Source organism: Pteronotus mesoamericanus, unplaced genomic scaffold, assembly GCF_021234165.1.
Source record: "Pteronotus mesoamericanus isolate MK-2021 breed Mesoamerican mustached bat unplaced genomic scaffold, CSHL_Meso_final contig_214, whole genome shotgun sequence".
NCBI classification, from domain to species: domain Eukaryota; kingdom Metazoa; phylum Chordata; class Mammalia; order Chiroptera; family Mormoopidae; genus Pteronotus; species Pteronotus mesoamericanus.
In genome coordinates, this window is record NW_026555089.1 from 3,476,172 (window position 1) to 3,502,652 (window position 26,481).

Below are 26,481 nucleotides of genomic sequence, written 5' to 3' on the forward strand. Positions count from 1 at the left end.
CGCGAGCGCTCGCACAAACCACACTCCAAGCTGGGCTTTTCATTCCTGCCCGCCGTTCGGATGCCACCTTCATGGTCCTTGTCATGTTGTATCATGTATACGGATGCTAACCACTTGCCATTTTTCTCTAAATCGCCTCACTTAAGTATGCCTGTTTCACTCCTAAGTGGAAAACGCGCACTCCTAGTTAAAAGTAAACGACGTTGTGAAAAATATAAGGAGAACAGTGTGGTTTTTAAATTCTCTCTGGACAACAGGACATGGAACTCTCCCTCTTCGAAAAAACCATGAGCGAGTTTAGGTGTTTCTGGCACCAAGCCGAGCTGCACCCCGCGTCGTCTTCGGGAATCCTGGACGAGCTCCGGCTGTTGAACCGACCGCATCTGCCTTTCCAGAGGTTCAGGCCCTTCCATGGGACCCCCCGTGGCAGCCTTTCATAAAGACCCTCCCCGCAGAGCTGGCAGCCCCAGGTGGGGCTGGCCGCGGCATCGCGGTGGGAGCTTCTGGACGTGGCGATTGTTGGGGAGGCAGCCTTCAAGGGAGTCCCCTCCTTCCCTGAGTTGGAGACCCGGGAGAGGCAGCCGCCAGGGGCCCTGGGGGACTGGTTGACAGGGAGTCCCCAGGAGGCAGAAAGAAAACCGAGTAGGGAGCTCATTAGTGAGATGGGGTGAGGCAGGAAAACTGGATTCGCGCCCTCTCTCCATCTTTGACTCCCCTTCCTGCCCAGAGCAGTAGTTCTTCAGGAGGGAGAAGTTTGAAAACACCATCAATACATAAGGTAACTTTACATGCGGATGATAAAACGATCATCTCCCTGCAGTGCTGTGGCAGGTAGGATGCCGGGTGGCACCCTGCAGGACCCGGCCTGCCAGGGCAGTACAGGCAAGGGTGGGCGCTGTCCTGGGGCAGACAGTCCTGGCTGGCCGAGGGCTGGGCCAGTCGCCATCCGCACAGTGTCCCCTGCGCCTTCCCGCCGGCTCCACGTTCTGCCACAGGGCCTGGTTTCAGGGTCTCTGCCCCTCCCAGCCCCTGGTGGCCTTCTTCCCTCAGCTCCTGCCAACACCCTCTGTACCCTGGACAAAACGGAACTCTTCCCTTACTTTTCTCCCAGAAGAACCTCATTTGTTCATTTTATTTATGCTAAAAGCAACCTGAAACTTCCCTTCCCCAGTCCTCCTTGGGCATAGCCGGATTTCAATGAGCTACGAATAAACAACAAAGAACCAGTTGTGATTTTATATCTGAAACAATGTTTATCTCCCTTTCTGCTACTTTCTTTCTTTTGCACAGGGCACACAGGGACTGTGCTCTCCCAGGCAACACAGGGCCCCTCCTCCCCAGCGACCCACAGGGACAGCCAGGCGTAGGGGTCTGCCTATGTAGCAGGGGCCGGTGTGTCAGGGGCCTGTGTGGCAGAGGCCTGGGTCTGGGCTGTTCAAGTGAGAGTGGGCGGTGGCTGCGGCTGATGCTTCTCCCCGCCCTGTGCCCTCGTCCCTGCCCCAGCCCCAGGTCTCTGTCCCCTTCCCCTCCATGAGCCTGGCTCAACGTCCCTGTTTGCCCTGGGATGTGGGAAAGCATTTGCTTACTCCCACCTCCATCCCTGCGCCCTACGGACCGTAGAGAGTCCCGGAGCTCCTTTAAGCTTGTCTGGTGTCTCTCTCCTCGCAATGCAGAGTTACAGAGTGGTCCCGGGCTCTTCCCTCCTGCTGGACCACAACATGTGTGTGTGAGGGCGCGCGTGTGCACGTGCCCCTCAGTCCCTACCACATGATTGTTGCGACCCTGCCCTGGGTGTGCATGACTGCAGGATGGGTGGGCCTCACCCAACCAGCTGAGGGTTAGAAAAACGACTGACCTCTCCCCAAAAAGAGGGAATTCTGCCAGCAAACGGCCTCCAGACCTGGGCTGCTGCATCTCCCCTAGCTTCCCGGCCTACCGGGCGGATCTGGGCCCCACCGAGCTGCCACAAGCACACAAGCCAAGGCTTTGTTCACAGCAGCCAAAGACTGGTAACGACCCAATGGGGGAGCAGCAAAGTCAGCTAGGATGTGGGGGCATAAACGGAGTGCTGCCATGGCCAAGGGCCGTCCCCGGGGCGTCATGCAAGTGAAGGAAGTCACACGAAAGGGTGCATAGTATATCAGTCCATTCACGTAAAATTCAGAAACACACATCTTTGTAAAACTCAGCTGGACACATCTGTGTGGGTGGTCTATCTCCATTTAGCACAATTGCTAACACACATCTGTGCTTCAGTCTGCCTGTGGTGCTGCTTCCTCTGCCTGTTCTGTTCTCTTTCTCGCCTGCTTTCGGATTGGTTGAGCATATCCTCTCATTTCCCTTACTACTAGTTTGTAGGGCATACTCTCTGTTTCTGTTTGTTTTGGGGCTACCCTAAAAATTACACACATGTTCACCTCTTTGCCTGCTGGCTCTCTTGCATATCTGTTTTTCTACCTGCGATCGCTCACCTTCTCCCTGAAGAACCGAGCGGCCTATTGCAAACTGACCGGAAGTTCTCCCCGTTCTTCTGCACGGGCCTCTCCGCAGGGGGAATTTGCTGGTTGCCCTGTCAAGAAGTAAAGAATTTTTCTACCTCCTGAGGTCAGGGTGGGGCCACGTGGCTTGCTTTGGCCAATGTGATGTTAGCAAAAGTGACACAGGCAAGGGCCTAAATGCACTTGTGTGTGAAGGTTTGCTCTGTAGACAGACAGACAGACATCCTATTGGTTCTGTTTCCCTGTAGAACACTGACGTACACCCTGAAGAATGACCCGTCAGACCTGTCTCTGAGGAGGTAGCTTTTTAACCTGTTGTGATTAGAATAATCAACTTGGTTCTCATTTATAATGTGTTGAACTAATGCAAAGAGATATATGCATCCCTATGTTCGTTGCAGCATTATTGACCACAGCGAAGACGTGAAAGCAACCTAAATGTTTATTGGCAGGTGACTGCATAATGAAGCTGTGGGCGCATGTATACGATGGAATATTACTCAGCCATAAAAAAAGAGTGAAATCTTACCATTTGCAACAACACGGACGGACCTAGAGAATATAATACTAAGTGACGTAAGTCAGAGAAAGACAAATGCTGTATGTTTTCATTCACTTGTGGAATCTATAAAACAAAATAAATGAATAAACAAAACAGAAACAGACTTACAGATGCAGAGGGCAGACTGATGGTTTCCAGGTGGAGGGGTATTAGGGGACTGGGTGAAAAAGATGAAGGGATGAAGAAGGACAAATCGGTAATTACAAAATAGTCACAGAACGTAAAGTATAGCCTAAGGAATATAGTCAGTAATATTGTAATAGCTATTTATGCTGCCAGGTGGGCACTAGACTTATTGTGAGGATCACTTAGTAAGTTATATAAATGTGTAATCACTATGCTGTACACCTGAAACTAATATAAAATTGAATGTCAGCTGTAATTGAAAAAAAAAAATTTAAATAAATAATGTATTGCTCTGGCGTGATGGCTCAGCAGGTTGGAGCATCATCCCACACAGCAAAAGACTGCGGTTTGACTCCCGGTCAGGGCACGTAGGGGAGGCAATCAATTGATGTTCCTCTCTCTCTCTCCCTCCCTTTCTCTCTCTCTCAAATGAGTCAACATATCCTCAGGTGAGGATTAAAAAAATAATAATAAGGTACTGATTTCAACTGTTTAAAAGTTGAATAATAAAACACTTGGTTTTAAAAACTGTACTTGGAGAGGAAGTCACAATGTATGAATATTTATTCATTTCATCCTACACTCAAGTGCCCCAAGTGATTAGTTGGCCGGAAATGTCAAACTTCAGGTTTTGCTATAGATCAGCTTACAGCCTACCCATTTCTCTTGCTCCTTTGCTTATTTGTACAAAATGTGCTGAAAGAAGATAGGAGGTTTTCTCAAGGTGTTGAAATAGCACCCAAGATGCTGGCAATATTATCTGCAAAGCTGGGTTCTTACAGAACTCATTCTCAGCCATTTGGGGAACAGGCACCGCGCTCGGCGTTTTAGATGTCATCTGGTTTGGGCCTCGAGCTCAAGTTCATGCAGCAAGTGCGGGGCAGGGCTGGGACCCGAAGTCAAGTCCAGCACCTGCTCTCGTAACCCCGGTGTCCTCCCGCTTCTTCAACATCCGCGAGGTGGGTGGAAAAGCTAACTATTGGAACATGGGATGGGTGCTCGGCCACACCGGGCCCACAGTCAGGAATTGGGATCATTAATGGAAAGACTCCTGTTTGAAGAACGTGCCTTTGTCCCCAGCACCGACCGCCTCCTGAGCTGAGCGACCTCATGGACCTCAGACCTCAACCAAAGGAACCAGGAAACCTCTGGAAAACAGCTCTTTAAACCTCGGGGCGCCTGCCTTGCAACCTCCTTTGTCCACACTGTGGCCGGATGGTGTCTGCAGCTCTGACTCTGTCTATTGCTGCCTAACCAGTTACCTCGAATGCAGCCGCGTAAAGCAACAAGTATTTATTATCTCCATTTCTGAGTCCGAAATTTGAGAGGCGTTTGGCTGGCGTGTGCTGCACAGGGTCTCTGCTTTAAATGTAGGTTTTATTATTATCGGGCGTGGCAGGCCCACAGCCCAGGAGGCAACTGCTGTCAAAAAGATAGATTACTCCTTGCAGATCCCAAGAAAATGAGGCAAGGCAGGCCACGGGCTGCACACCGGGGAGCAGCAGGGGCTGGGAGGCCGAGGGAGGCCGAGGGAGACCGGGCACTCAGGCAGGAGCCTTGATTGTGGCAAAGGAAAGGAGCCGGCAAGGCAGGGTAAGCAGGCTAAGGAACGGCTGGTTTAGGTACTTTCAGCAGGCTCTGGGGCACAGGGGCTGCCCGGGCCTTGGGGTGGCCAGGGAAGGGGGATGGTGGCCCAAAGGGTGAGAGCCCAATAAAGGGGCTGGTTGGGGGCGTGGGCTCTGAATCTGTGGTTTGTATCTGAAAGGCAAGCTGTTTACCACCTGGGGCGGATTAGCTAACCTAGGAGGAGCGGTCCCTCCGGAGTCAGCAAAGCCTCGGATGTTAAAGCCTCCGAATATGGAAAGTAAAAGACATAGTTACTACGGTCTCCCACGAGGGGGCAGGCAGGATGGAGGCTGGGGCTGCAGCCATCGCAGGCCTCACTGGGGCTAATGACTCCCTCTCAAGGTTGCTTGCTGGCCAGTGATTTTGCGCTGCGGGCGGCGGGAGCCTCGGTTCCTCATCAACTGAGCCTCTCTCCACAGGGCTGCTTGAGCATCCTCTTGACATGGCCGCCGGCTTCCCCAAGGGTATGTGACCCAGGAGAGGGAGCGAGGTGGAAGCCGCAGGCCTTTTTATGACCTAGTCTTGGACGCCGCGCACCATCCCCTCCTCCGCACCAATGAGTCAGCAGCTAGTCCCTGTGTCCAGCCGCACTCAACAGGTAGGCAGTTAGGTTCTGGATGTTGAGGTAAAAGTTGTCAAAGGATTGGTGAACATATTTTGAAACTATCACAGCTTTTTCCACGGAAGTCACAGAAACTCAACTCCAAAAAGGCGTCGTGTGCGGGCTCACAGGAAGAAGCCAGGGGAAGGGCAGAGTGGAGCTGGTTTCTCAGGGACCGGAGCCACGGACCCAAACGCGCACACACTCACGCGTCCCTACGCGGGCCCTGTCTCTCAGCTCTGGCCACCCCACAGCCTGTCTGAATGCACGCGCTCACGGCCCCTCGAGCAGAAGTGGGAGCGGCGACCTCAGGGGTGTCCCTGGCGCCTCGCCCTCTGCCGCCGTCTGGGCCGGACCGGGGCCAGGGCGGACTCGCAGGACCAGCCGTGCTCGTGGGCTCACCCCTTGGACCAAGCTCTGTGCCTGGGGCTGGGAGTCGGTGCATCAGTGCGCGGCCCCGTGTCTGGGTGCAGGGCCTCCCCGGCGGGAGGCGACGCGGTCTGGTTGCCAGGTCGGAGCTGAGTGACCATCCCCAGTTGCAACCCTGCCTGGGCCGGATTCATGAGCCAAGGTCTCCGCCGCCTTAATTTTGGAATAGCAGGAAAAAACAACCACTTCAAACTCTCAAAATGGTCACTTGCCACAGGTGTGGCCTAACCCACAGGTCTATTTGAAGACCTCAGTGTCTCTGAGAGGCCACCCCTTTTCATGGTTGACACTCCTCCGAGCCAGAATCCAGTCTGGACGGAACCCCCCCCCGGCGGGGGGGGGCGGGCAACCGTCCTCGTTCCGTTTTCTCCCAGGGGGCTGCTGTCAAGAACAAGGCTCACGAAAACAAGCCGAAGGAGCTGCAAACAGAACTCACGCCTGCAGAACCCGTGGCTCTTGCGCGGAGCTTGTCCCGCCTGGAGACACGAAGGCTGCCCCTCACCCCGTCCAAAGTCCTGATGGGAAGACTTGGCGCTCAAGTGTGGTTTCATTGCCAAAAACACCTCCCAGACAAACGCTCGGCCGTTCTGGGGGAAACGCTCTCGCAGGTCCAGTAGGAGGAGCCTCAATGGGACCCGCTCACCTGGCTTTGCCCTCGACGTGTGCGGAGCTGGTGAAAGTGGGCCAGAGGTTGGACGGGACCTATGCTTTTGCTCCTGAAGCTCCCGTGGCTTTGAGTTGATTTCAGATAAGATGTTTAACATTTCACCAACATTTTAAATAAACACTTGGTTGACTACTTCATTTGTCCAGGGCACATTTGAGAGCATTTTTCTGGGGTTATTTGGGAAAGAAATTAGACTTGGCTGTCAAGGTGCAAATTCCAGCTCTGACTTAGATTTTTTCATCTGTAAAATGGTGTCCGAAGACTTGCCAAGTGTCTGGCACATGAGTTGCTTGGGAAACAGGTGGCACTTTGTGACTGCCTGGAATGTCAGAAGAGGGAACAAGCTCAGGGAGGATCTGCCGCTTGTCCAAGACTGCACGGCTCGGGGGCATGGGCAGGGGTTCTGACCTCCAGCCCCAGGGTCCCAGACCAGGGCCGGGAAGAGGGCCCTGAGGCAGGTCACAGTGGGCCTTGGGGTGGGGAGTTGGGGGAGGCAGCCACAGCCTTTCAGGAGGGAGAGGTGGGCAGGGAATGGGCAGTTGGTGGGGCGCGCCCACGGGTGCGGACAGAGAACCCCTGAAGCTGTGGGAGACCCTTGACCCTCCGCTCGGGTCCGCAGGCAGCAGGAGGCTGGCCAGAGCTTCAAATCTGCCTTTAGCCGCACACCTGGTCCTGCTGGCCGCCTGCCGCACCGCCTGGGGTGACCGTGGTGACACAAGACGCACTGTGAAACACCCAAGCGTGCGTGTCACTCACTCCCTAGTGTGCATGCGCGCACAGCACGTGCGGGTGCTCCCAGAGGACGGAACTCATCACACGATGGCAGGGGCCGTCCGTCCGTCCACGGTTCCCACGTTGCAGTAATCATCAGCGCCTCCGCTGAGCTCGACTCCCTCCTGCAGGAAGTCCTCCGGGTGCCTCCTTGAAGTGTGGTGTCTCCTCTTCCCCTCTGGACTCAGAACTCCTGTGTCTCCTACTAGCATCGGCCGACTGCTGCTCAGGGCCCAGCTGCCCAGCTGCGCTGCCCAGCCCTCCCCGTCCCCAAGGCAACCTGTGAAGGAGCAGAGGGGGCCCCTGTGCCCACCCAGCTCCTCATCGACCACAACACAGCCTTCCTCTCTTGCACGGTGTTTATTGGTTTCCAAGGGCAGCCCCTCTCCCAAGGATGCTGAGCAGGCTCATATCTTTTGGGCTCCAAAGACGGGACGGTTCACGTGCTCGGGGGAGTCCAAGAAGGCCTTGAGCTTGGGCCGGGCGCTGAGGCGCGCCACGTAGGCTGCGAGCAGAGGGAGGGAGTCCAGGCAGCCAGGGGCCAGGACCTGGTGGTTCAGCAGCAGGTCCAGCAGGTTGTAGTCAGCAAAGGAGATCTGCAGGGTGGGGGCCGGGGATCTTGAGCAGGGTTGCGAGAGATGGGTGCTGGGGCCCGAACTCTGGATGCTTTAGTGAGAGAGTCACAGCCCCGTTCTGGGCCTCCATTTTCCCACCTGAGAAATGGACCCACAACTGGCCGGACCCAGTACCCACCTGGTCACCCACGATGAAGGCCTGGCCCCCCTGGTTCTGGGCCAGCAGGGTCTCGAAAGGCTTCAGGCGTCCCGGCAGCTCCTGAACATACTGGGCCTTGCTCTCCTCCTGCAAGCAGGGAGGATCCCAGTGGCGGGTGCCAGGTGCTGCCAGGGGTCCGCCCCACCCCCGGCCCCGGGCGCCAGCCACGGCCCAGCCACACTCACGTAGCTGTGGTGGATGAGGTGGCCGCAGAGCTTTCGAAGGTCCTCCACCCCATCGTTCACCATGTCCACCAGCGCCGCCTCCCGCTGGTCTTTGCCATAGAGCCCTGGTTGGGGGCTGGCCTGAGCTGCATTGTCCCGTCCAGAGGGACTGGCCACCCCAGCCCCATCATGCAGAGACCTCCTAACCCTGGCCCTGCCCCTTCCTCCAGGGCCATCTGGCCTGCTCGTTGGCCGGGCAGGACTGTGGAGGCTACACGTGCAGCCGCTCAAGTCCCCAAACATCCTGCTGGGACCCATCAAGTACTTTCCTGGACCTTAGGACTCACCGAGGGAGCGGCCCAGGTGGCGCAGGATGGCATTGGACTGGTACAGGGTCAGGTCCCCGTCCTGGAACTTGGGGAGCTGCCCGTACAGCTGGGGGGATGGCGTGGCTCCATGAGGGACGCTGAGCTCAGCTGTCCCCTGCCTTAGCTTTGCCCCCCAAGGCCCCGCCCCCACCCCATGGGGCACAAGCACTCACACAGGAGGCCTTGAGTGAGCCCTGCAGCCAGCTGTCCTTGGTCACCACCTCCTCCTTCCAGCTCTGGCCCTGGTCAGCCAGCAGCATGCGCATGGCCTCGCAGCGCCCTGGGGGGGCGGGGGGCGGGGAGACAGGAGTGTGTGTCGGGAGAAACCCTCACCTGGCAGCCGTCTGGGAGAGGGTGGACCTCAGGGGAGGAATGGAGACCATGGCCCCAGCCATGTATGTCTTGGAGAGGAGGACACCCAGTCCCACAGTGTCCCCAGGGAAGACAGAGGAGTAGCGGCGAAAGCCAGCTTTGGCCCTGCCCCCTCAATCCCGCCTCTGGCCCTGGCCCAGGTCCAGGGAGCAGCCTGAGCGTCTGGCCTGTGCCTGTCCTGAACCCTTTGTCCTCCAGAAGGAGCAGGTGCCTCACCTCGGACGGGGAAGTAGAAGATGGTGTAGGATGGCACTAGGAGAGACGGGCAGACGGCACAGTGAAGGACTGTCCCCACGGCTGCAGCCCGGGAGCCAGACTCCACGGAGAGAAGGTGGCTTAGCCAGGGCCCACCCCCAACCCGACCCGGTCCAGACTCCACTCACTGGCAGGCACTGGCAGGCGGTGAAGGGCAAGTATGTGGGAAGTGGAGAGGCGCCCAGAGGGCTGTATTTATGGCTCTGTCCCGCCCCTCAGTCCTCCCTGCCTCGCCCCAGGAATGCGTTAAGTCACTCTGCTTGGTCCCAGGCAAAACCCTGGGTGTGGCAGAGGCAGGGCCCGACAGGCCTACCGGCCCACCTGCAGGGGTGTACCCTGCCTGAGGGCTAGTGGCTATACAACGTTATCTTTGCACACACCCAAGCACGGGTAACTCCTCAGGGTCCCCAGCACCAGCGCACAGTTGGTGCTCAAGAAACGCTTGAGTTAACCATGGATAAATGCAATTTCAATAGACTTACCTAAAAGCCCCAGTTGGGTCCTCTTTACCAGAGCTAGCTGTCCTTCCCTTAACCCCGTCAGCCACAGTCAACTGCTGTTTTTCCAAGCCTCTATTATCAGGGCTGGAAGATTGCTGAAAGTACCCTAAAGGCGTCACTGTGCTGCAAAACTGCCACACAGGACATGTGAGGTCACAACAAGCAGACCCTGCACCTCAAGGTGATTGATGTCAAAGCAAACTGAAGCCACACAAAACCAACTGAAGCGTCCTTTTCTGCAACAGTCCTGTCTGCCGACTGCAACCCCCTTGCCCTTTACAACCCAGTAAAAGCTCACAGCCCCAGCCTTTCGGGCCGGTGCTGCTCTCTACTTGTAGGCCCCTTTCCTCTCTTGGAAAGTGAATAAAACCTTTGCTCTCTGCGTTTCTTCTCTTTGTGAGTTCTTTCACAGCCCACGGCACCAGCCACCCGAACATCATACATTTGCACATTCTCTGCCTGTGATAATAATAATAGCAAACCCTTAGGGGCTGAGGACTGTGTTGAGAAATTTACAAATATTGCAACCCTAAGCTTGGTACTGTTCTGATCCCCATTCGACAGAGGAGGAAACTGAAACAAAGAAGTTAAGAGACTTTCCCAAAGACACACCGCTAGTAAACAGAATTTAAACCAAAGTTTGGCTTCAGGGTCACTTGTAACTCTCATTCTCCTGTATGTTCTGTCACCTCCAAACCAAGTTTATAAGCTTTGTCCCCAGCTTAGAAAAATTTTTGTACTCTTCAAATACAGGCTGGGCCTGGGGATATGGGTGGATGGAAAGACAGAAAGACTGGAACTGAGACAGGAGAGTAAGAAGCTAAGAAAATTCCTTGGCAAGTGGGATAGGAAAACTGAGACAGAGAGCTGAACAAACTGGCCAAGCAATTTACAGCCTGTGCAGATGGTCACCAGGGCAGAAGGCCTGGCAGGATCAAAACTGGGAAAACAAGGACCTCACCCCTAGGGCAGCTTTTCCTCTCCTGCCCTTTCCTCCCTGGAAATAACATCTAGGCCTCAGCAGTATTTCAGCTCCAGACCCAGAAAAGCAGCACAACCAGCCAAGACCAACCGCAGTGACTAAAGACCCCCTGCCCTGTCACTGGCCAATCAGCGGAGACCATGGCCCTGGAGAACTGATGAATGTTCTGCTGAAACCCTCCCCTGAGATTTCCTCCTGCAAGAGAGAGATAAAAACTCTAGACAAAGGACCCAGCATGTGCACTGTCTCTCTGGGGAGCAGCCCGTGCCATTTCCTTTCCCTTCTTCCCCCCAGCACGGCCCCCCCTCTTTCCCGACAGGCACGCGTCCCCTAAACTAGGTCAAAGGGCAGCTGGCAGCTTGTTCCAGGCTAACCCCCTGAACCTGTCCCAAAGCCCCCTTCTCTCTGACATCCCAGTGAGCTAAGGCAGCCCAGCCTGGGCTCTCCTGTTGCTTCCTCTGTGCTAAGCCTTTCCTTGTTTCATTCTCCGCAGCTTTAACAAGGGTATCCTCATAGTTACCTGAAGTCTTGTTGTGAAATCTTTCCTACACGAAGTCAGGAGCCCACACACTACAGCTGGCCCCAGGCGGCCCGCTCAGGGCCAGGTCCCAGCCTGGTAGCAGAATGAACAAGATCTCCTGAGGCAGCACAGGGACTTGGGAAAACTACCAGTTGGCCAGGAGGCCAGGTTAAGGTCTGGGGGCCAGAAGGAACACTGGGTAAACTGACTGCAAAAGGAACACTGGGTCACTGCCTCTCCATTCTCCGCTTAAAAACGCAGAGGTAGCTTAGCGTGTCTCCCTTCTTGTGGCTTCCTTGCATTTGTCGAAACTACTGACCCTCGTGTTGAGTGGATCAAGGTTGACAGCTCTCTGACCTTCCTGCTGTGGCCCCAGCAAACCGCACCACCATCTTGCCCCCACTTCGAAGGTCCAAACCACTGTTACCAGACAATGCAGCAGCAAAAATAAGTCTTGAGACCCCGCGATGGAAAACTTATCGAAAAGCCTGCCTTTTCCCGTAAGCCCGCTATGTCCCCAGCTTAAGAAAGCAGTCGGGCAGAGTCAGCCCCAAGTCCGTTCAGGGGACCTCCCTTCACTCTGGGCTGCCCCTTTGTGCTCCAGCATGAGCTTTGTAAAATCTGCCTGGAAGTCCCGCTGGGGTTTGCTCTCGATTTCTATCTCGGGGAACCCAAGAGCCCGAACACCAATAACACGCGGGACCTGGGGGGGCTGTATCCTCCCAGCCGCCCGTCTGGCGCCCGCGGCTGCTCTCTCCCCACTGCCCCTGCCGCCGCGGGAGCACAGGGGAGCCTCTCAGTGGGTGTGGCGGCCCTCCTTGGGGACCGGGGCCGCAGAGCTCCGTCTCAGCCTGGCTTTCCTGTCAGAGCCGCAAGGAGAGGAAGGCACCCTTCCCAGAGGCACAAGTGCCCAGCCAAAACGTGGGGGAAAAGCCATCTCCCCTAATCACCAGCATCTCCTAGCCTCACAGGAGCTCACGGCTGCCTGGGGCTGGAGGGCATGCGGGTGGGGGTGCCAGAGCTGACTTCTGTCCCTGATCTGCAGCTGAAGGAACATCTGCCCAGCACTTAGCAGCTTACAAAGAGCCTTCCTACAAATGGTCTCGCTTCATCTCCCCAACACCCTGCGTGGGAAGGGGAGACTCGGTCCGTTATGCAGGCGAGGACCCCAAGGCTCAGAGAGGTTCATGCTCCTGCGCGGGCCTGGAGCACGCACGCCCTCCCTCTGTGCACAGGCGTTTCAGGCCCGAGAGGATGGGAGGCTCCTGCCGTCTGCTGTGCCAGCCTCCCGGGCTCACCCCTCCAGCCGCCACTCTCAGGCCCCCTCGGGGGACTGTCACCCAGGGAGGCTTGGTCCTGTGCTGTGATGGCTGCTTTCACCCACAGTCCTCTGGCTCCATGGGCCTGGACAGCTCTGGGGTCTAGCTCTGTGGCCACACTGGCGCCCTCTGCCCTGGGCCCAGGTGTGCAGCTTTCCAGCCCAATTGGCCAGGCACCTCCCTGTGTCCCGCCCCCTCCTCCAGTTCATGAAAATATCAGCATCTGTCTGTGAGGGGGATTTTTTAAAAAGATTTTATTTATTTGTTTGTTTGTTTGTTTGTTTTTAGAGAGAGGAAGGGAAGGATAAAGAGAAGGAGAGAAATATCAATCACATGCCCCTAACTAGGGACCTGGCCCTCAACCCAGGCATGTGCCCTGACTGGGAATTGAACCAGTGACTCTTTGGTTTGCAGGCTGTCACTCAATCCACTGAGCCATGTCAGCCATGGTGGGGTTTATTTTTTAAATATATACAAATAAATGGCTTTGTTGCTACATAAAATGCATCCTTACAAAGTGTACGTTCTATAGTTTTTATTACACTAGTATTGTGCAACCATCCGCACTATCTAGTCCCAGAACATTTTCATCACCCCCAAAAGAACCCCCCTACCAATTAGCAGTCATTCCTCGTTCCCCACTCCCCCCCAGCCCTTGGCAACCACGACTTGCTGTGGATTTGCTTATTCTGGACATTTCATATAAGTGGAATCATACAGTATGGGGTCCTTTGTGTCTGGCTGCTTTCACTTAGCATAATGGTTTCCAGACTCATCTACTCCGTAGCGTGCGTCAGTGCTTCGTTCCTTTCAATGGCTGAGTCATATTCCGTTGTATGAATATGCACGCTTTCCGCACCCGCTTGCGCACTGATGGACATTTGGGTCATTTCACTTTCAGCTATTATGAATAACGCTGTATGTACATCAGCGTACGAATTTTGTGGGAACTCATGTGTTCAACTCCCTTGGGTATATGCCTCAGAGTGGAATCTCTGGGTCATATGGTAATTTGAGGAAGTGCTAGACTCTTCCAAAGGAGCAGCACCATGTCATAAACTCAAGAGCAGCATATGAAGGTTCCAACTTCACGTCCTCACCAATAATTGCCATTGCCCATCTTTTTTACTCTAGTTTTCCAAGTAAGTGTGAAGTGGTATCTCAACTTTGCTCTGTACGTGCTTACCGGGTGCCAAACGTGGGTATAGCTTGTGGGGAACAGGGTGGAGAAGGAACCATCATCATTGTCACCGGAGGATCTGCAGCTCAGAGTGAGGGGTAGAGACACACACAAGTCTTCATTCACACGTTGATTACTCTGTATAAGGCAGTGCATGGGCTAGACCTCATGGGAGACACTGGGATAGGTAAGATCTTCTTACTTATCTCCACTCGAATGGTCTCTTTTTTTTCTTTCTTTCTTTCCTTCCTGGTTTTTAAAAAATGTTTTATTTATCTTTAGAGAGAGGGGAAGGGAGGGATAAAGAAAGAGAGAGATATATCAATGTGTGGTGGCCTCTTGTACATCCCCTACTGGGGACCTGGCCTGCGAACCAGGAATGTGCCCTGACTGGAATCAAACTGGCCACCCTTTGGTTCTTAGGCCAGAGCTCAATCCACTGAGCCACATCAGCCAGGGCACCTCTTTCTTTCTTAGTGACTTTTTTAATAAAGGTTATAAGACCTTCACTGTCAGTTCATCTGTCTGTATGTCCATCTAAATATCTATCCAAGCATCCATCCATCCAACAACCTAACGTTTCACCAGCAGTCCATCAAAATATCCACCTATTCACCCTGGCTGGAGTGGCTCAGTGGATTGAACACTGGCCTCTGAACCAAAAGGTCACTGGTTCGATTCCCAGTCAGGGCACAGGCCTGGGTTGTGGGCCGGGTCCCCAGCAGGGGGCATGTGAAATGCAACCACACATTGACGTTTCTCTCCCTCTCTTTCTCCCTCCCTTCCCCTTTCTAAAAATAAATAAATAAAATCTTTTATAAATAAATAAAAATCTTTTTTATTTAAAATAAATAAAATCAAATCAAATCCACCTATCCATTTATCCACCCATTCATGCAATCACCCACTCAATAATCCATCTATCTATTCATCTTTTCACCCACTCACCTATCCACGCATCCAACCACCCACCCAGCCGCCTACCTGTGCGATCATACATCCATCCGTCTACCGAGCCTTTAACCTCTAACCCATCTAACTACCCTGTCATTTAGTCAGCCACCCACCTGTTCATCTATCCATCCATTCATCCATCCATTCACCCATCTACCCACCCAAATATCCGTTCACCTGTCCATCCTTCCAACCCCCTGTCCATCCTTCCATCCATCCACTCAATCATCCATCTTTCCAACCACCAACCATTCAAACACCAATCTGTCGTATCACTCACGCATCCGCCCACCCACCCAACCGTCCATCCATCCCCCCACCTGCATGTCAATCCCTGATCCACCCGGACATCTTGGACATGGGAGCTGGGCCCTCCGCTCGGCTAAGTCAGGGTGGGCAGATCAAGGACACCAAGACGGGTGCCCTAAGGTGCTGTTCCCTGAACACAAGCCAGGAAGGATTTCCAAGCCAGCATTTCTTCAGCTAGACACAGGGGCTTCTCTGTGACCCTGTGGCTGAAAACGTTTCTACCCACCATACCCTGCCCAGCTAGAGCCTCCGCCACTCTGGCTTACACGTTGGGACACCCACCTCTCACCGCTTCTCACCCTCTTAGGAGGTTATTTGGACATGAAGTCGTTTATCACATGGAGCGTCCACTATGTGCCAGGACCCTGCAAGATCCTTTATCATTTCATTTTCACAAAGGCACCAAGAGGCAGACACTAGGTCAACCCCCATTTCTGGACAAGGAAACTGAGGCTCGGAGAGCTGAAACACCTCGCCTGGGGGAACCCAGGCCTGGAGCCCCCTTCTCCGGCCTTGCCGAACATGGGGGAATCGCTGTCTCTGAGGGGTGCTCGCCGTGCTGCCAGGGATGCAGTGCACTCCCGGCCCCGGGCGGGGAAGTGGCCGGGGCGCAGGGGTGCTATAGGTGCCGCAGGCCGGGCCTGCAAATGGAAGGTCAGCGCGAATGGTCACAGCGAGCCCTTCCCGTCCTTGACCACCTGGCCGGCGTCAACCCTGTCAACCCTGGCCTTTTCTCAGATCCCCAGACCTGCTCAGGGCTGTGTGGTGACAGTTCCCTCTGCCTTTGTAGCCGCCACTCCCTTCACTGGGTCTTGCCCCCAGGTCTTGGCTCGCAGGACAAGCCCCAGTCACAGCAGGGTTCCCACCCTCCGCCCTCTGCCTCCTCGGCAGCTGGTTCGACCCTCCCCGCGCTGACAGCACCGCCCCCCCCCCGCCCCCTCCGTCATTCTGCATTTGCTGACTGCTCACCTCCCTCCGGGCGGAGGTTTCCAGGGGCAGAGGCTGGGTCCCAGCACCCAGGAGCGTGCACAGCGGGTGCTCCTCAAACATTTGCGCAAGATCCAGTCCCTCCGAACTGTCCTCCAGCCTCTCACCCACACCCTCTGCAGGGGCTGCCGACCCTGGCCCCCCTGAGGGCCTCTGCCCAGCTTCTCCTGTCAATTCCAGAGTCTGGGATGCTCCAGGTTCACGGCTGATCCCCAACGGGAACCCCAACACTGGCCCAGAGCCAAACCCAGGTTAAATGAGGGTGGGAAACGCCAAGAATGTCCCCCGTCCTCTCTCTCCTCCATGAGGCCTCCCTGATGCCTGGGTCAGTGTCCCAAGCGCCTGGAGACAGTCTGCTGGCCCTTTTCCGGTCAGATACGCCTGAGAGCAGGGCCCTCGGGCAGATGAGGTCTGTCGTGTGGCCGCAGCAGCCGGTCTCAGATCTTTGCGAAAGGAATACATGAATGGGTGGCTGCACGGCCGAGAGAGGCCGGAGCCCGCGGCTCAGGTGGCAGGATCTGGTTCCCGTGGACAAAAGCTGGTGCGGGGGGCAAGTGAATAAATCATGAGGGACCTGGAGCAGGGCCGGCAGGACAGCTGACCTCATTCTGGGAGGTGAGGAGCAGGCAGCTGGGCGGTGAGTGGACTGGGGACACAACGAAGGGGCACGAGAGGCCAGCGAGGCTGCAGGGTCCCCCGTCCCTTTCCTTGAGAAGCAGGAGGTGGGAGGTGCTGGCAGGAGGGGTGCGAGGGGAAGGCGGAGGGTCTGGGATGAGGCGAGGGTGGGGGGCTTGTCTTTCCACAACCCAGGAGCCATCCTGGAAGGGAGGGGAGGATAGAAGAACAAGGACAGACAGAGAGACCAGTGTGAGAAAGAGCCCCACGTAACAGAGGATGGGAAGTGACAGAGAGATGGGCCCGAGTGGGCACATGTCAGCAGGGGGCAGCGGGTGGAGAGAGGGGCTGCAGGGGGCGCCACGGGGTGGAGGGTGGGACAGAGCGGAGGAGGCACTGCGGGGGAGTCAGAGCCGGGAGCCAGGGAGGCAGGGCGGCCGGGTCTGCGCAGTCCGCCCTATGGGGCCGCCGGTGCTGGCAGGAAGGTCGAGGTGGCGGGGGTGGGGGCAGGATTTGGGAGAGGCGCTGCATGAGGGGCGTGGGGAACTAGGAAAGATGGGACCTGGGGCGCCCGAAGCCCTTCCAGCCCGCGGAGCAAGCAACAGGGAGGAGAGAAGCGGGGAGGCTGTGGACACCACACCCCCAGCTGCCCACTGACGACCCTCCTGCAGGAACAAGGAGACTGGAGTGGGGCGGTGACCCCCGGCCAACAAGCGGTGCCAAGCCCTCGTCTCCATGGCCCTTGCCCAGGGCCCGGAAGGTGACAGCGCCCCCACGGGGGACCCCAAGCCCTCCGAAGGCCCGGCAGGGCCCAGCCAGGCCCCTGCCAGCCCGGCAGTCACCAGGCGGCGGCTGCTCCTGCGGGAGCTGGAGGCCCAGGTGCAGGCGGCCTATGGGCAGGTAACATGGGCAGAAGCGTGGGACCGTCCTCAACCGAGGGGACCGTGAGCAAACAGAGGGGGCCTCACCCCCCAACCGGGGCCCTGTAGGACAGACCCAGGGCCGAGCCCAGGGAGGAGAAAGCCTGGACAGGCGTGTTGATGGAGAGGCCAGTTGGCTGCTCGCGAGGGAGGCTGGCTTCGCTCCCTGCCGCCGTCCTCGCTGAGCCCCGCAGCCGGCCCAAGGCCCCCAGAGTCAGGGGCCGGCCCAGGCAGGGGTGCCAAGGACCGGCGGCCAGGACAGGTGCCCTGAGGTGAGAGCCACGGTCCTGGCAGGAAAAGGGGCCGGGACTTCCCCAACTGGCAGAGGCGGCCCCTCTCCCAGGACAGGCCAAGAGGAGAGGTCCTGTGGAGGCCCTGCTGCCTGGCCTCATCTGCCATTCAGATGGGAGAGATGCCCCAGACCGCCCCGGCACCCCGGGCCCCTGGCTTCCCCGCCCAGGTCCAGGCCCTGCTTGGAAGAAATTAAACCTCTCCTGATGGAGAGCTTAGGCAGGGTTGCGGGGAGAGGGGCTATCTGGAAGACCCTCAGGAGTGAACATGGCAGACTGGGCATTCCTGGGGGCCTTGGGCCCTGTGTGGCCCCCCTCACCAGCAAAGATGCTCAGAGATAATCCCAGATTAGGACCCAGGCCCCCGTGCCCAGGGCTCCCCGCCTGCCCACCCGCCCCTGATCTTCCCACAAACCCTCGGGAAATCCCCTACCCTGCTCCCAGACGCACTGGGAGCCGCTGGGGGCTGCCAGGAGCCCGCAGCTTCTGTGGAGGCCCAGCCCAGGCTGCCCCTGGGACCCCAGGCCTGGTATGGTTTGGGGGCCCATGGGAAACTGTGCCAAGCGACCCCAACCCCGGAGGCCTCAGGTAAGAGGGCTAAGGGGGAGAAGCCAAGTCCGGGAGCCTGGGCTAGACCCCAGAAGGGTCAGGTGGGTGGCAGAGCCCTGTGTGAGGCCGGGCAGGGGTTGGAGGTGGGCACAGCAGGGGGGTGAAGGGGTTGGTTCCCACTAGGCCCCTCCACTGAGCTCAGCTGGCCCCCCGATGCCCATCCAGCTGCCTGACCCTGCTCTCTGCCAGCCCGTCTTGACCTGAGGGACATAATGCTTGAGTTCAAGGTCTCGCTCTGCCACAGGCTTTCAGAGTGACGTTGGCCAAGTCCTTTTCCCTTTCTGGGCCTCAATTTGCTCACCTGAACAGGAAGAGGTGGCCCTCCCAGCCTAGAGTGTTCATAGGTGAGGGCCCTCTGTCCTGTGCCAGGTGCCAAAGACAGGAGAGGCTGATGGTAGGGTGCAGAGGAGCCCCTGCCCCAGCTCACGGCCGGCTCTGCTGCAGGACAGCTGGCCGTGGCCCGGCGCCCCCCCAGGGGGCCCCCTCCAGAGCCTGGGCCCCGGCCTCAGCCCCAAGGAGCAGGGCGGCCCCAGGCCGGGCGTCCAGGGCTACTCAGTGCTCAGCAGCCTGGTGGGGCCTGCCTGCATCTTCCTGCGGCCCAGCATCGCTGCCGCCCAACTTGTATGTACGGCTGCCTGCTGCCCACCCACCTGCCGCCCTTGTTCCCTCGCTTTGCCTCTCCCTGAGCCGGGCAGAGGGCGGGGAGGGCTGAGTGGGGAGGTCGGAGCACAGGCCGCAAGTCCAGGCAGCTGCGGGAGCAGAGAGAGACCCAGGGAAATGTCAGAGACAGCTACCCAGGGGACAGGCAGGAAGGTGGCAGGGCCCCTAGCAGATGGCCAGTGACATTGAGGCCCTCAAGCCTGGGGTTTGCCCAGTCCCAGACCCACCCCTAGCAAATGGGGCTCTGTGTCCTAGAAGAGGGTGGCAGGGGTGGGAAGGCCCTGGGAGAGGCCTGGCAGATGGCGGGATGAAGGGAGCCCAAGGCCCCAGGGCGGCCAGCAGGAACGGGTGGGAGGAGCTGGGTGTGAGCAGCGTCAGACAGACGTGGGCCCTGTGCGTGCGTGTTGTGGGGGGCTGAGTGGGGAGCCCTGAAGAATAGGAAGCAAGGGGTCCAGGGAATCCCTAACCCCGCTGTACCCCTCAGGACCGGGAGCTGCGGCCAGAGGAGATTGAAGGTAAGGATGTGGGAAAGAACGAGCGTTGCTGGAGGGGTGGGCATGCAGGGTGCACCCAGGGGCAGGGCTGTCGGGTGGGGGCCTCAGCAGTCTCCGGGAGGGCCTAGGAGCAGGAAGCAGGCGCCGGGGGACTTGTGCGAGGGGACTGGAGACAAGACTGGGCAGGGAGGGGTTGACACAACCCCCAGCTGTCAGTTGACTGGTCTCGTTTGCCAGGCGTGTCATGGGCCCCTTTCGTGTTTGCTCGTTCAGCGAACACGTCCGGGGTGGCCGCCGTGTGCCTAGCCCTGCACGGAGGCCTGGGGAGCATGGCGCACTGGGCAGATAGGGCCCGTGTGCTCTGGAGAAAGACGTCAATAAGTCAGCAAGTACCAGTGGTGCTAAGTGCTTTCAACGACAAGTACAAACGGGTTGGGGGAGCCTGAATTTAGAGGGAAGATGTCCCTGAGCTGGTGACACAAGGACCAAAGAGGAGGGGAGAGCGTTTGGAATGTGAGCTCCGTGAGGTCAGGGATTTCCCGCCTTCCTCCCTTCTTCCTTTCTTTTTCTTTCTTCTGTGTCACATCCCCACTACCTAGAGCAGAGCTTGGCTCCTTAAATATTTGCTGAAGGAATGAATGATACAAAGAGCATGTGCAAAGGCCCTGAGGCAGCAAAGAAAAAACTGATGTTTAGAAGGAGGGAACGATTGGAATGAGAGGAGAAGGGTACATTGATCAAAACTGGGATCCAAGGGGACATTGGGGGAATACTGACCCTGCCCTGCTTGGCAGAGCTACAGGTCGCCTTCCAGGAGTTTGACCGAGACCAGGACGGCTACATCGGCTACCGGGAGCTGGGCGCCTGCATGCGGACGCTGGGCTACATGCCCACCGAGATGGAGCTCGTCGAGATTTCCCAGCAAATCAGTACGTGCCTCAGACCCACCTACCCTCGTTCTGCGGAGGCCAGGGCAGGGCGCCGAGCAGCCCAGGCACGGAGGCCCCTGCTCCCAGAACCCAGACCTCGGTCATTCTCGAGCGAGGACTCTGCCCCCAGAGAACCTCGCCGTCCCCTACAAGGTGGGCAGGGCAGGGACCACTCTTCCCATTGTTGAGATGAGGCAATTGAATATCTGACAGGTTCAGTGACTTGCCTAAGGTCCCACAGCCAGATTGTCGGAGCCAGGACTTAAACCCATCCAAAATCTTCAGGAAAATTAAGGAAAGCCATCAAAAAACACAGATGACCCAGCCCGTGGGGCCCAGAGGGAGGGAAAGGCCGAGGGCAGAGGAGGGCCAGGGCTAGGCAGGGGTCTCTGATGGTCCGGGGGTCCCTGATGAGTGTGGCCCCCAGGTGGCGGGAAGGTGGACTTTGAAGACTTCGTGGAGCTGATGGGGCCCAAGCTGCTGGCCGAGACCGCAGACATGATCGGCGTCCGGGAGCTGCGGGACGCCTTCCGAGAGGTGCGGCCTCGGGGCGGGGGCGCGCGCAGGGTCTGCCTGTCTCTGCTGTGAGTGAGGGGCTGAGCGGGCACGTGGTTGGTGGTCAGTGACCCAACGCGGTGCCCAATGCTGCCACAGTTTGACACCAATGGGGATGGCTGCATCAGCTTCGGGGAGCTGCGGGCGGCCCTCAAGGTCCTGCTGGGGGAGCGCCTGAGCCAGCGGGAGGTGGACGAGATCCTCCAAGACATCGACCTCAACGGGGACGGCCTGATCGACTTTGAAGGTACCACCTGACACCACACTCCCTGGAAGGGGTTTTACCAGATCCAGGCACTGTTACCGTTGTGTGCCAGGCCCTGTGGCCAGTGCAGCCCCATCCTCACCCAGGAAATCAGCACGGGAACCCATGGGTGAGGAGCTATGATCGCCTCCATGAGCAGGAGAAGGAAGTCAGCTCTTGGGAAGTAGAGATGCTCCACAGAAGGAGGCACATGGAGCCCAGGTCTGCGCCCAGGCAGCTGGCCCAGAGCCCAGCTCGTCCTCCGCACTGTGTTCCCGGAGAGGGAAATGGGGTTAAATAAGCATCGGAGGCCAGGGAAAACCAGCTTGTAGAAATTCTCCAAGGTAGAATTGCTCCTGAGCTTCCCGGAAGCCAAAGCAAGGAGATAAGAAGGTTCCGTGACAGGATGTTTTCTGTCTGTGAGGCAAAGCCCCACTTCTTGGCCTAGAGACCTATTACTATCAGCCCTGGGGGCTCCCTTGCAGGCCCTGCCCCTCACCCCTCAAGGCCAGTGCACTGGCCCCATCCAGACAGCAGACCCGGAACCTTGGCTTTGTCCTGGCAGAGTTCGTGAGAATGATGTCTCGCTGAGCGCACACGGAAGCTGGAGGCAGTGGAGAGGACTTGGGATGACAGCCGCCACACACCAGTGTGCCCCCAGAAGCCCATTGCCTCCCGCAGGGACCCCCTGCCTCTCTTCCCCCCACCTCTGCCCCCTCATTCCCCCTGAGTGTGCAATGCCCTTGCCTGCCCCACGACCCCTATTCTTCCTCCAAGCCCCTCGCCCGCCTGTTTCTCTGACAATAAAGTACCTTCAGACCTGGGGAGATGGCTTTCACCTCTCACTTCCTCATCCTGGGGGACCCACTATGTGGCCCCCAAAAGTTAAGTCCTGGGCCACAAGCCCCCTCCACTGTGAGCTCTTGGCAAGCAGGGGTCCTCTCTGGAGCCTGGACCCAGTCCACAGCAAGTGCTGGCAAAGGCCCCTGAACAAATAAACCCAGCCTGCTCCTCCTGGGGGGGATGCGTGTTGGCCGGTATCCTGGGCACAGCCCCTGACGGCCAGGCCGGGATTACTCTGGAGGGTGGAGCGGGCGTGTGAAGGATTCCCTGAGGCCTCTCCCATTCACAGAGGCCTTCGAGGAAGAGCCCGCGCACTTCCCAGCTTTAATCCTCAGCAGGGGGAGGAGTCCTCAACTCTCAGGCTCTGGCTGTGGGTCCCTTCAGCACATGCCCCAGCTTCTGGGCTGCTATCTCACTCTCCTCCGGGTGGGGGGCCCCCAGCCACTGGGCCAGCCAGCGGCACAGACATCTCTGCCTGGCTTGTGCTCCTTCCCTGGGTGGCCTTGGCCTCAGGCCCCCCTCGCCTTCGCCAGGCTTTCTGCCTCCCTCTGCCTTACATTCCGAGCTCCATCTCACTGTCTGCTTCCTGAGCCACCCAAAAGGTGCATCTGCTCACCTGCCCCTGCCCTGGTCTTCGCAGCCCCATTTTCCAGATGGAGGAAAACGAGAGGCCCAGGCTCAGTGATGGGCTGGATGTCACATAGCCTCACTGCCCGCTGTCCGCTCCAGAATAACATGCTGCTGAGTTATTCTTCCTACCATGTCACTTGTATTTGGTGACACTCCTGTTCAGGAACTGGCTGTGATCCCTGATGGTCCTTAGGTTGACACAGGCCCTTTGCCTGGCACCTCTCTGGGAGGACAAGGGAAGAGCATGAAGTCACGTACAATTAGGGTGAAGTGGAGGTGGGACTTGCACTCAGGCCTGGGGACTCTATGATTACGGTGCCAACAAGAGAGGATGCCTCAGGGTCCGAGTGGACCCAGCATGGGCCTCAGCCTCTTTCAGACACAGGGAAGGCCTGGTGTGTGGAGCGCAGCCTGTCGGGAGGCAAGATGAGCCCCGGCCTCTTGGTTGGGAAGGGGCGGGAGCTTTCAGCCCCGTGCCTGGCCCTTGTCACTGCTGCTGACAGGATGGCCTTGGGACAGCAGGCAGGCAGCCACCAGTGCCCTCCCCTGCCCGAGCCTGGGCCCCGAGGTGCCAGAGCTGGCTACAGCAGCTTCAGCGCCACCCTCCTGGAAGGTCCAAATTAATCCTTAGTCCTCAATTAGGAGATCTCTCCCGCCAGCCAGTCTGGCAGATGAGGAGGCGTTGCCCCAGGCCTGCAGCCTCGCTAGGAGTTGTGGGCCCGACCCTTTCCACCCCTAACCACCAGCTGGCACAGATGGCATTGCTGCCTGAGGTATCTGTTCTCTCTGCAGGGATCGGAGGGGGTGGTACATGCCAGGGGAAGACCAGAGCCCCGCTCAGGGTTAGCCTCCCGCCACCCTCTGGCTCCCAGCCCGGGGGGCTCTGTGGTTGGAGGGTTGAGAGAGTTGCTGGGACGGACTTAATCGTCTGCAGTGGGTCCGCTGGCACCAGAAGTACCCACAGCTCTGCCAGGTCTCACACATGCCCTCTCACCCCCAACAGGCTGCTATAGCCCAGGAAGCCTCTGCAGATAACAGCCGGAGCAGGAACCGGGGCCGGGATGGAACAGCAGGCTGACAGAGCCTGCGCTGAGGCCAGGGGCCCTTCCCCGCCCAAGAGGGGTCCCTGCCCGTCAGAGCAGGCCAGAGCCGCGAGATCCTCTGATTTCCCAAGAGAAACTGTACATTTAGCTTTTTACACTAAGCCTATCTTAAGTAGTTTGAGTGTAACATGCATTCAGAAAGGTGTATGCATCTTGAGTACAGCTCAATGAATTTTTACCTGGGTGTGGCCAGGTAACCGTCACCCAGATCAAGATACTACAGCCACTTATTTTAGGACAGTCCTAGGTTTACAGAATTATTTTGAGGGTTTACAGTGAGTTCCCACACACCCCCCACGCAGCTCCTCCTATGTGTTAGGCCAGGTTCTCCAGAGACAGAGAGCCAAGAGGAGATGTGTACGTGTGCGTAAAGGTATCTATTATAAGTCATTGGCTCAGGTGACTGGGGCGGGGCTGAGCAGTCCCCAGAGCTGTAGCCAGCAAACTGGAGGCCCCATAGAGCCCGTGGTCTCGTTCCAGGCCAAGCCCGAAGACCTGAGAACAGGGGAAGTGGATGGTGCACTTCCAGCCTGAGGTCAGGAGAACACTGGTGTTCCAGCTCAGCAGTCAGAAGGGCAAAGTTCCCGCATACTCAGCCTTTTCGCTCGGTTTAGATCTTCAGCTGATTAGATGAGGCTCGCCACGCTGGGAAGGGCAATCCGCTTTATTTATTCTGCTGATTCAACGGATGTTAATCACATCCAGAAACACCCTCACACACCTCCCCCCGGGATCATGTTTGACCACATGTGTGGGAACCCCACGATCCTGTCAAGTGGACCCATAAAATTAACCACCACACTGGTACTAACATCTTACACTTGAAAAGGATATACTTGTCACATCTCATGAACTTCTCCTGGTACGTTATTATTGTCTGAAGTTCACATTTTATGCAGCTGTCACCAGTTTTTTCCTGGCTGCCCTTTCTCTGTGCCAGAACGCTACCCAGGATGCCGCATTCCGTCAGGCACCGCGTCTGCTTGGGATCCTCTTGGTTGTGACGCTTTCTCAGGCTTTCCTTGTTTGTATGTTTGTTTGTAATGATTTGACAGTATCGAGAAAGACTGGTCAGGTATTTTATATTCTGTCTCTTAAATTGGGATTTGTCTGATGCTTTCTTCATGGTTAGCCGGGGCGATGGGTTTGGGGAAGAGAGCACAGGGGCAGGCGCTGTTCCTCTTCACCCTGTCAAGGGTGCACACTCTCAACACGGCATTGCTCTTGACGTTGGCCTTCATCGCCTGGCTAGAGGCGTGTTTGTCAGATTTCTATACTATATTTTTCCCCCTCCCTTTGCGCATGATACTCTTCGGAAGGAAGTCACTAGGCACAGCCCACATTTAAAGGCAGAATATCAACATAAATCACTTGGAATTCTTCTGTATGGGAGATTTGTCTCTCTCTCCCGTTATTTGTTCGTTTATTCAATCTATCATTTATTTACATCTGTATGGGCTCATAGGTATTTATTCTATACTTTAAGTTTAATCTAGTACTATTTTATTTATTCTGTTGTTCAAATGATCCCATCGTGGCCATTAGAAGCTCTCTCCGTGGGCTTCTGTCTCCCTTTGACATACCCCCACCATTGTGGGGGATTTTTTTCCCTCTAATGCTCTATTATTTTTATTACTGTTATTATTTTTTATTTTTAGGGAGAGGGAAAGAGAGGGAGAAAGGGAGAGAGATAAACATTGATGTGAGAGAGAAGCATAAACCAGTTGCCTCTTGTATGTGCCCTGACCGGGAATCGAACCAGCGACCTTTCCCTTTGTAGGACAACGCCCAACCAACTGAGCCATAACGGTCAGGGCTATTATTATTATTTTTAAATTGAACTTATCGGGATGATATTGGTTAATAAAATTATTTAGGTTGTAGTTGTACAATTCTCTAACACATCATCTGTATATTGTATTGTGTTTTTACCACCCCGAGTCAAGACTCCTTTGGGTTTTTGTTTTTGTTTTCAGCATTTTATTACTTTTTGCACTACAAAATGCTCCAGGATCATGTTGTATATTTCCTACCTGAGTCCTAGAATCAGTCACTTCTGCAAAGAACTCTGGTTCATTTTATTGGAGAATGGTGTTAGAAACCAAGACCTGGACGCTAGATTGCTTCTAGGCCCTCACAGCGGACATTCAGTGAGGAGATATGTATACCCTAACCTGTGTACATACACATTTATAAATGTTTCTGTATGTAACCAACTGTATCTATATTAAGCTAAACATTAAATTCACATTGCTACCTCCAATTCCAATCCACTACCACATGGATTTACCCCCTCCCCTGGTTTAGCTGTAACTTCTCATTCCAGTGGTGAGAAATCATCCGTCCTGCATCTACCTAATGCTCAGTTCTAGGGTACATCTGCAGTGGTTTCAAAATTGCTAACCCACACCCGCATGGGAAACCAGCTCACCCCTAGCGCAGAATGCTACATGCAGTTCCTGCCACCTGTACTCTTAGAGAGTCCACTCATTTCCAGATTAGCACCTCCTCCCACCGCCACCGCTTCAAAGAGGCAGTTTCATACATTTGTAATACAGCTAGATTTGTTTGTCATATTCTGCATCCCATCCTGGGATCCTCGGCTGCCTAAATGATTTGTTAAAA

At 56.4% G+C, this 26,481-nt stretch overlaps 2 protein-coding genes and 1 non-coding gene across 4 annotated transcripts; 1 reads left to right on the forward strand and 2 right to left on the reverse strand.

The window, feature by feature from the left end:
* Nucleotides 1–7,627: 7,627 nt before the first annotated feature.
* LOC129068349 (glutathione S-transferase P-like) lies at nucleotides 7,628–9,371 on the reverse strand. The gene is made up of 7 exons (XM_054570531.1): nucleotides 9,342–9,371; nucleotides 9,175–9,210; nucleotides 8,760–8,866; nucleotides 8,566–8,653; nucleotides 8,240–8,343; nucleotides 8,034–8,141; nucleotides 7,628–7,876 (listed from the first exon to the last, which is right to left on the reverse strand). Coding segments are annotated over exons 1-7 (633 nt in total). The 5' UTR covers nucleotides 9,343–9,371; the 3' UTR covers nucleotides 7,628–7,687.
* Nucleotides 9,372–17,314: 7,943 nt separating this feature from the next.
* CABP2 (calcium binding protein 2) lies at nucleotides 17,315–21,871 on the forward strand. 2 transcript variants are annotated; one of them, XM_054570532.1, is made up of 7 exons: nucleotides 18,321–18,377; nucleotides 18,843–19,019; nucleotides 19,543–19,573; nucleotides 20,347–20,481; nucleotides 20,909–21,018; nucleotides 21,136–21,283; nucleotides 21,846–21,871. In XM_054570532.1, exons 1-7 carry the CDS (start codon nucleotides 18,321–18,323, stop codon nucleotides 21,869–21,871), a joined length of 684 nt encoding a protein of 227 aa, XP_054426507.1. The 2 variants fall into 2 exon arrangements, with proteins under 2 accessions (XP_054426508.1, XP_054426507.1); XM_054570533.1 differs by lacking the exons at nucleotides 18,321–18,377; nucleotides 18,843–19,019 and adding an exon at nucleotides 17,315–17,479.
* A 3,723-nt stretch (nucleotides 21,872–25,594) lies between these two features.
* TRNAC-ACA (transfer RNA cysteine (anticodon ACA)) lies at nucleotides 25,595–25,673 on the reverse strand. Its single transcript has one exon. It is a non-coding gene; the product is annotated as a tRNA-Cys (tRNA).
* Nucleotides 25,674–26,481: the final 808 nt, after the last annotated feature.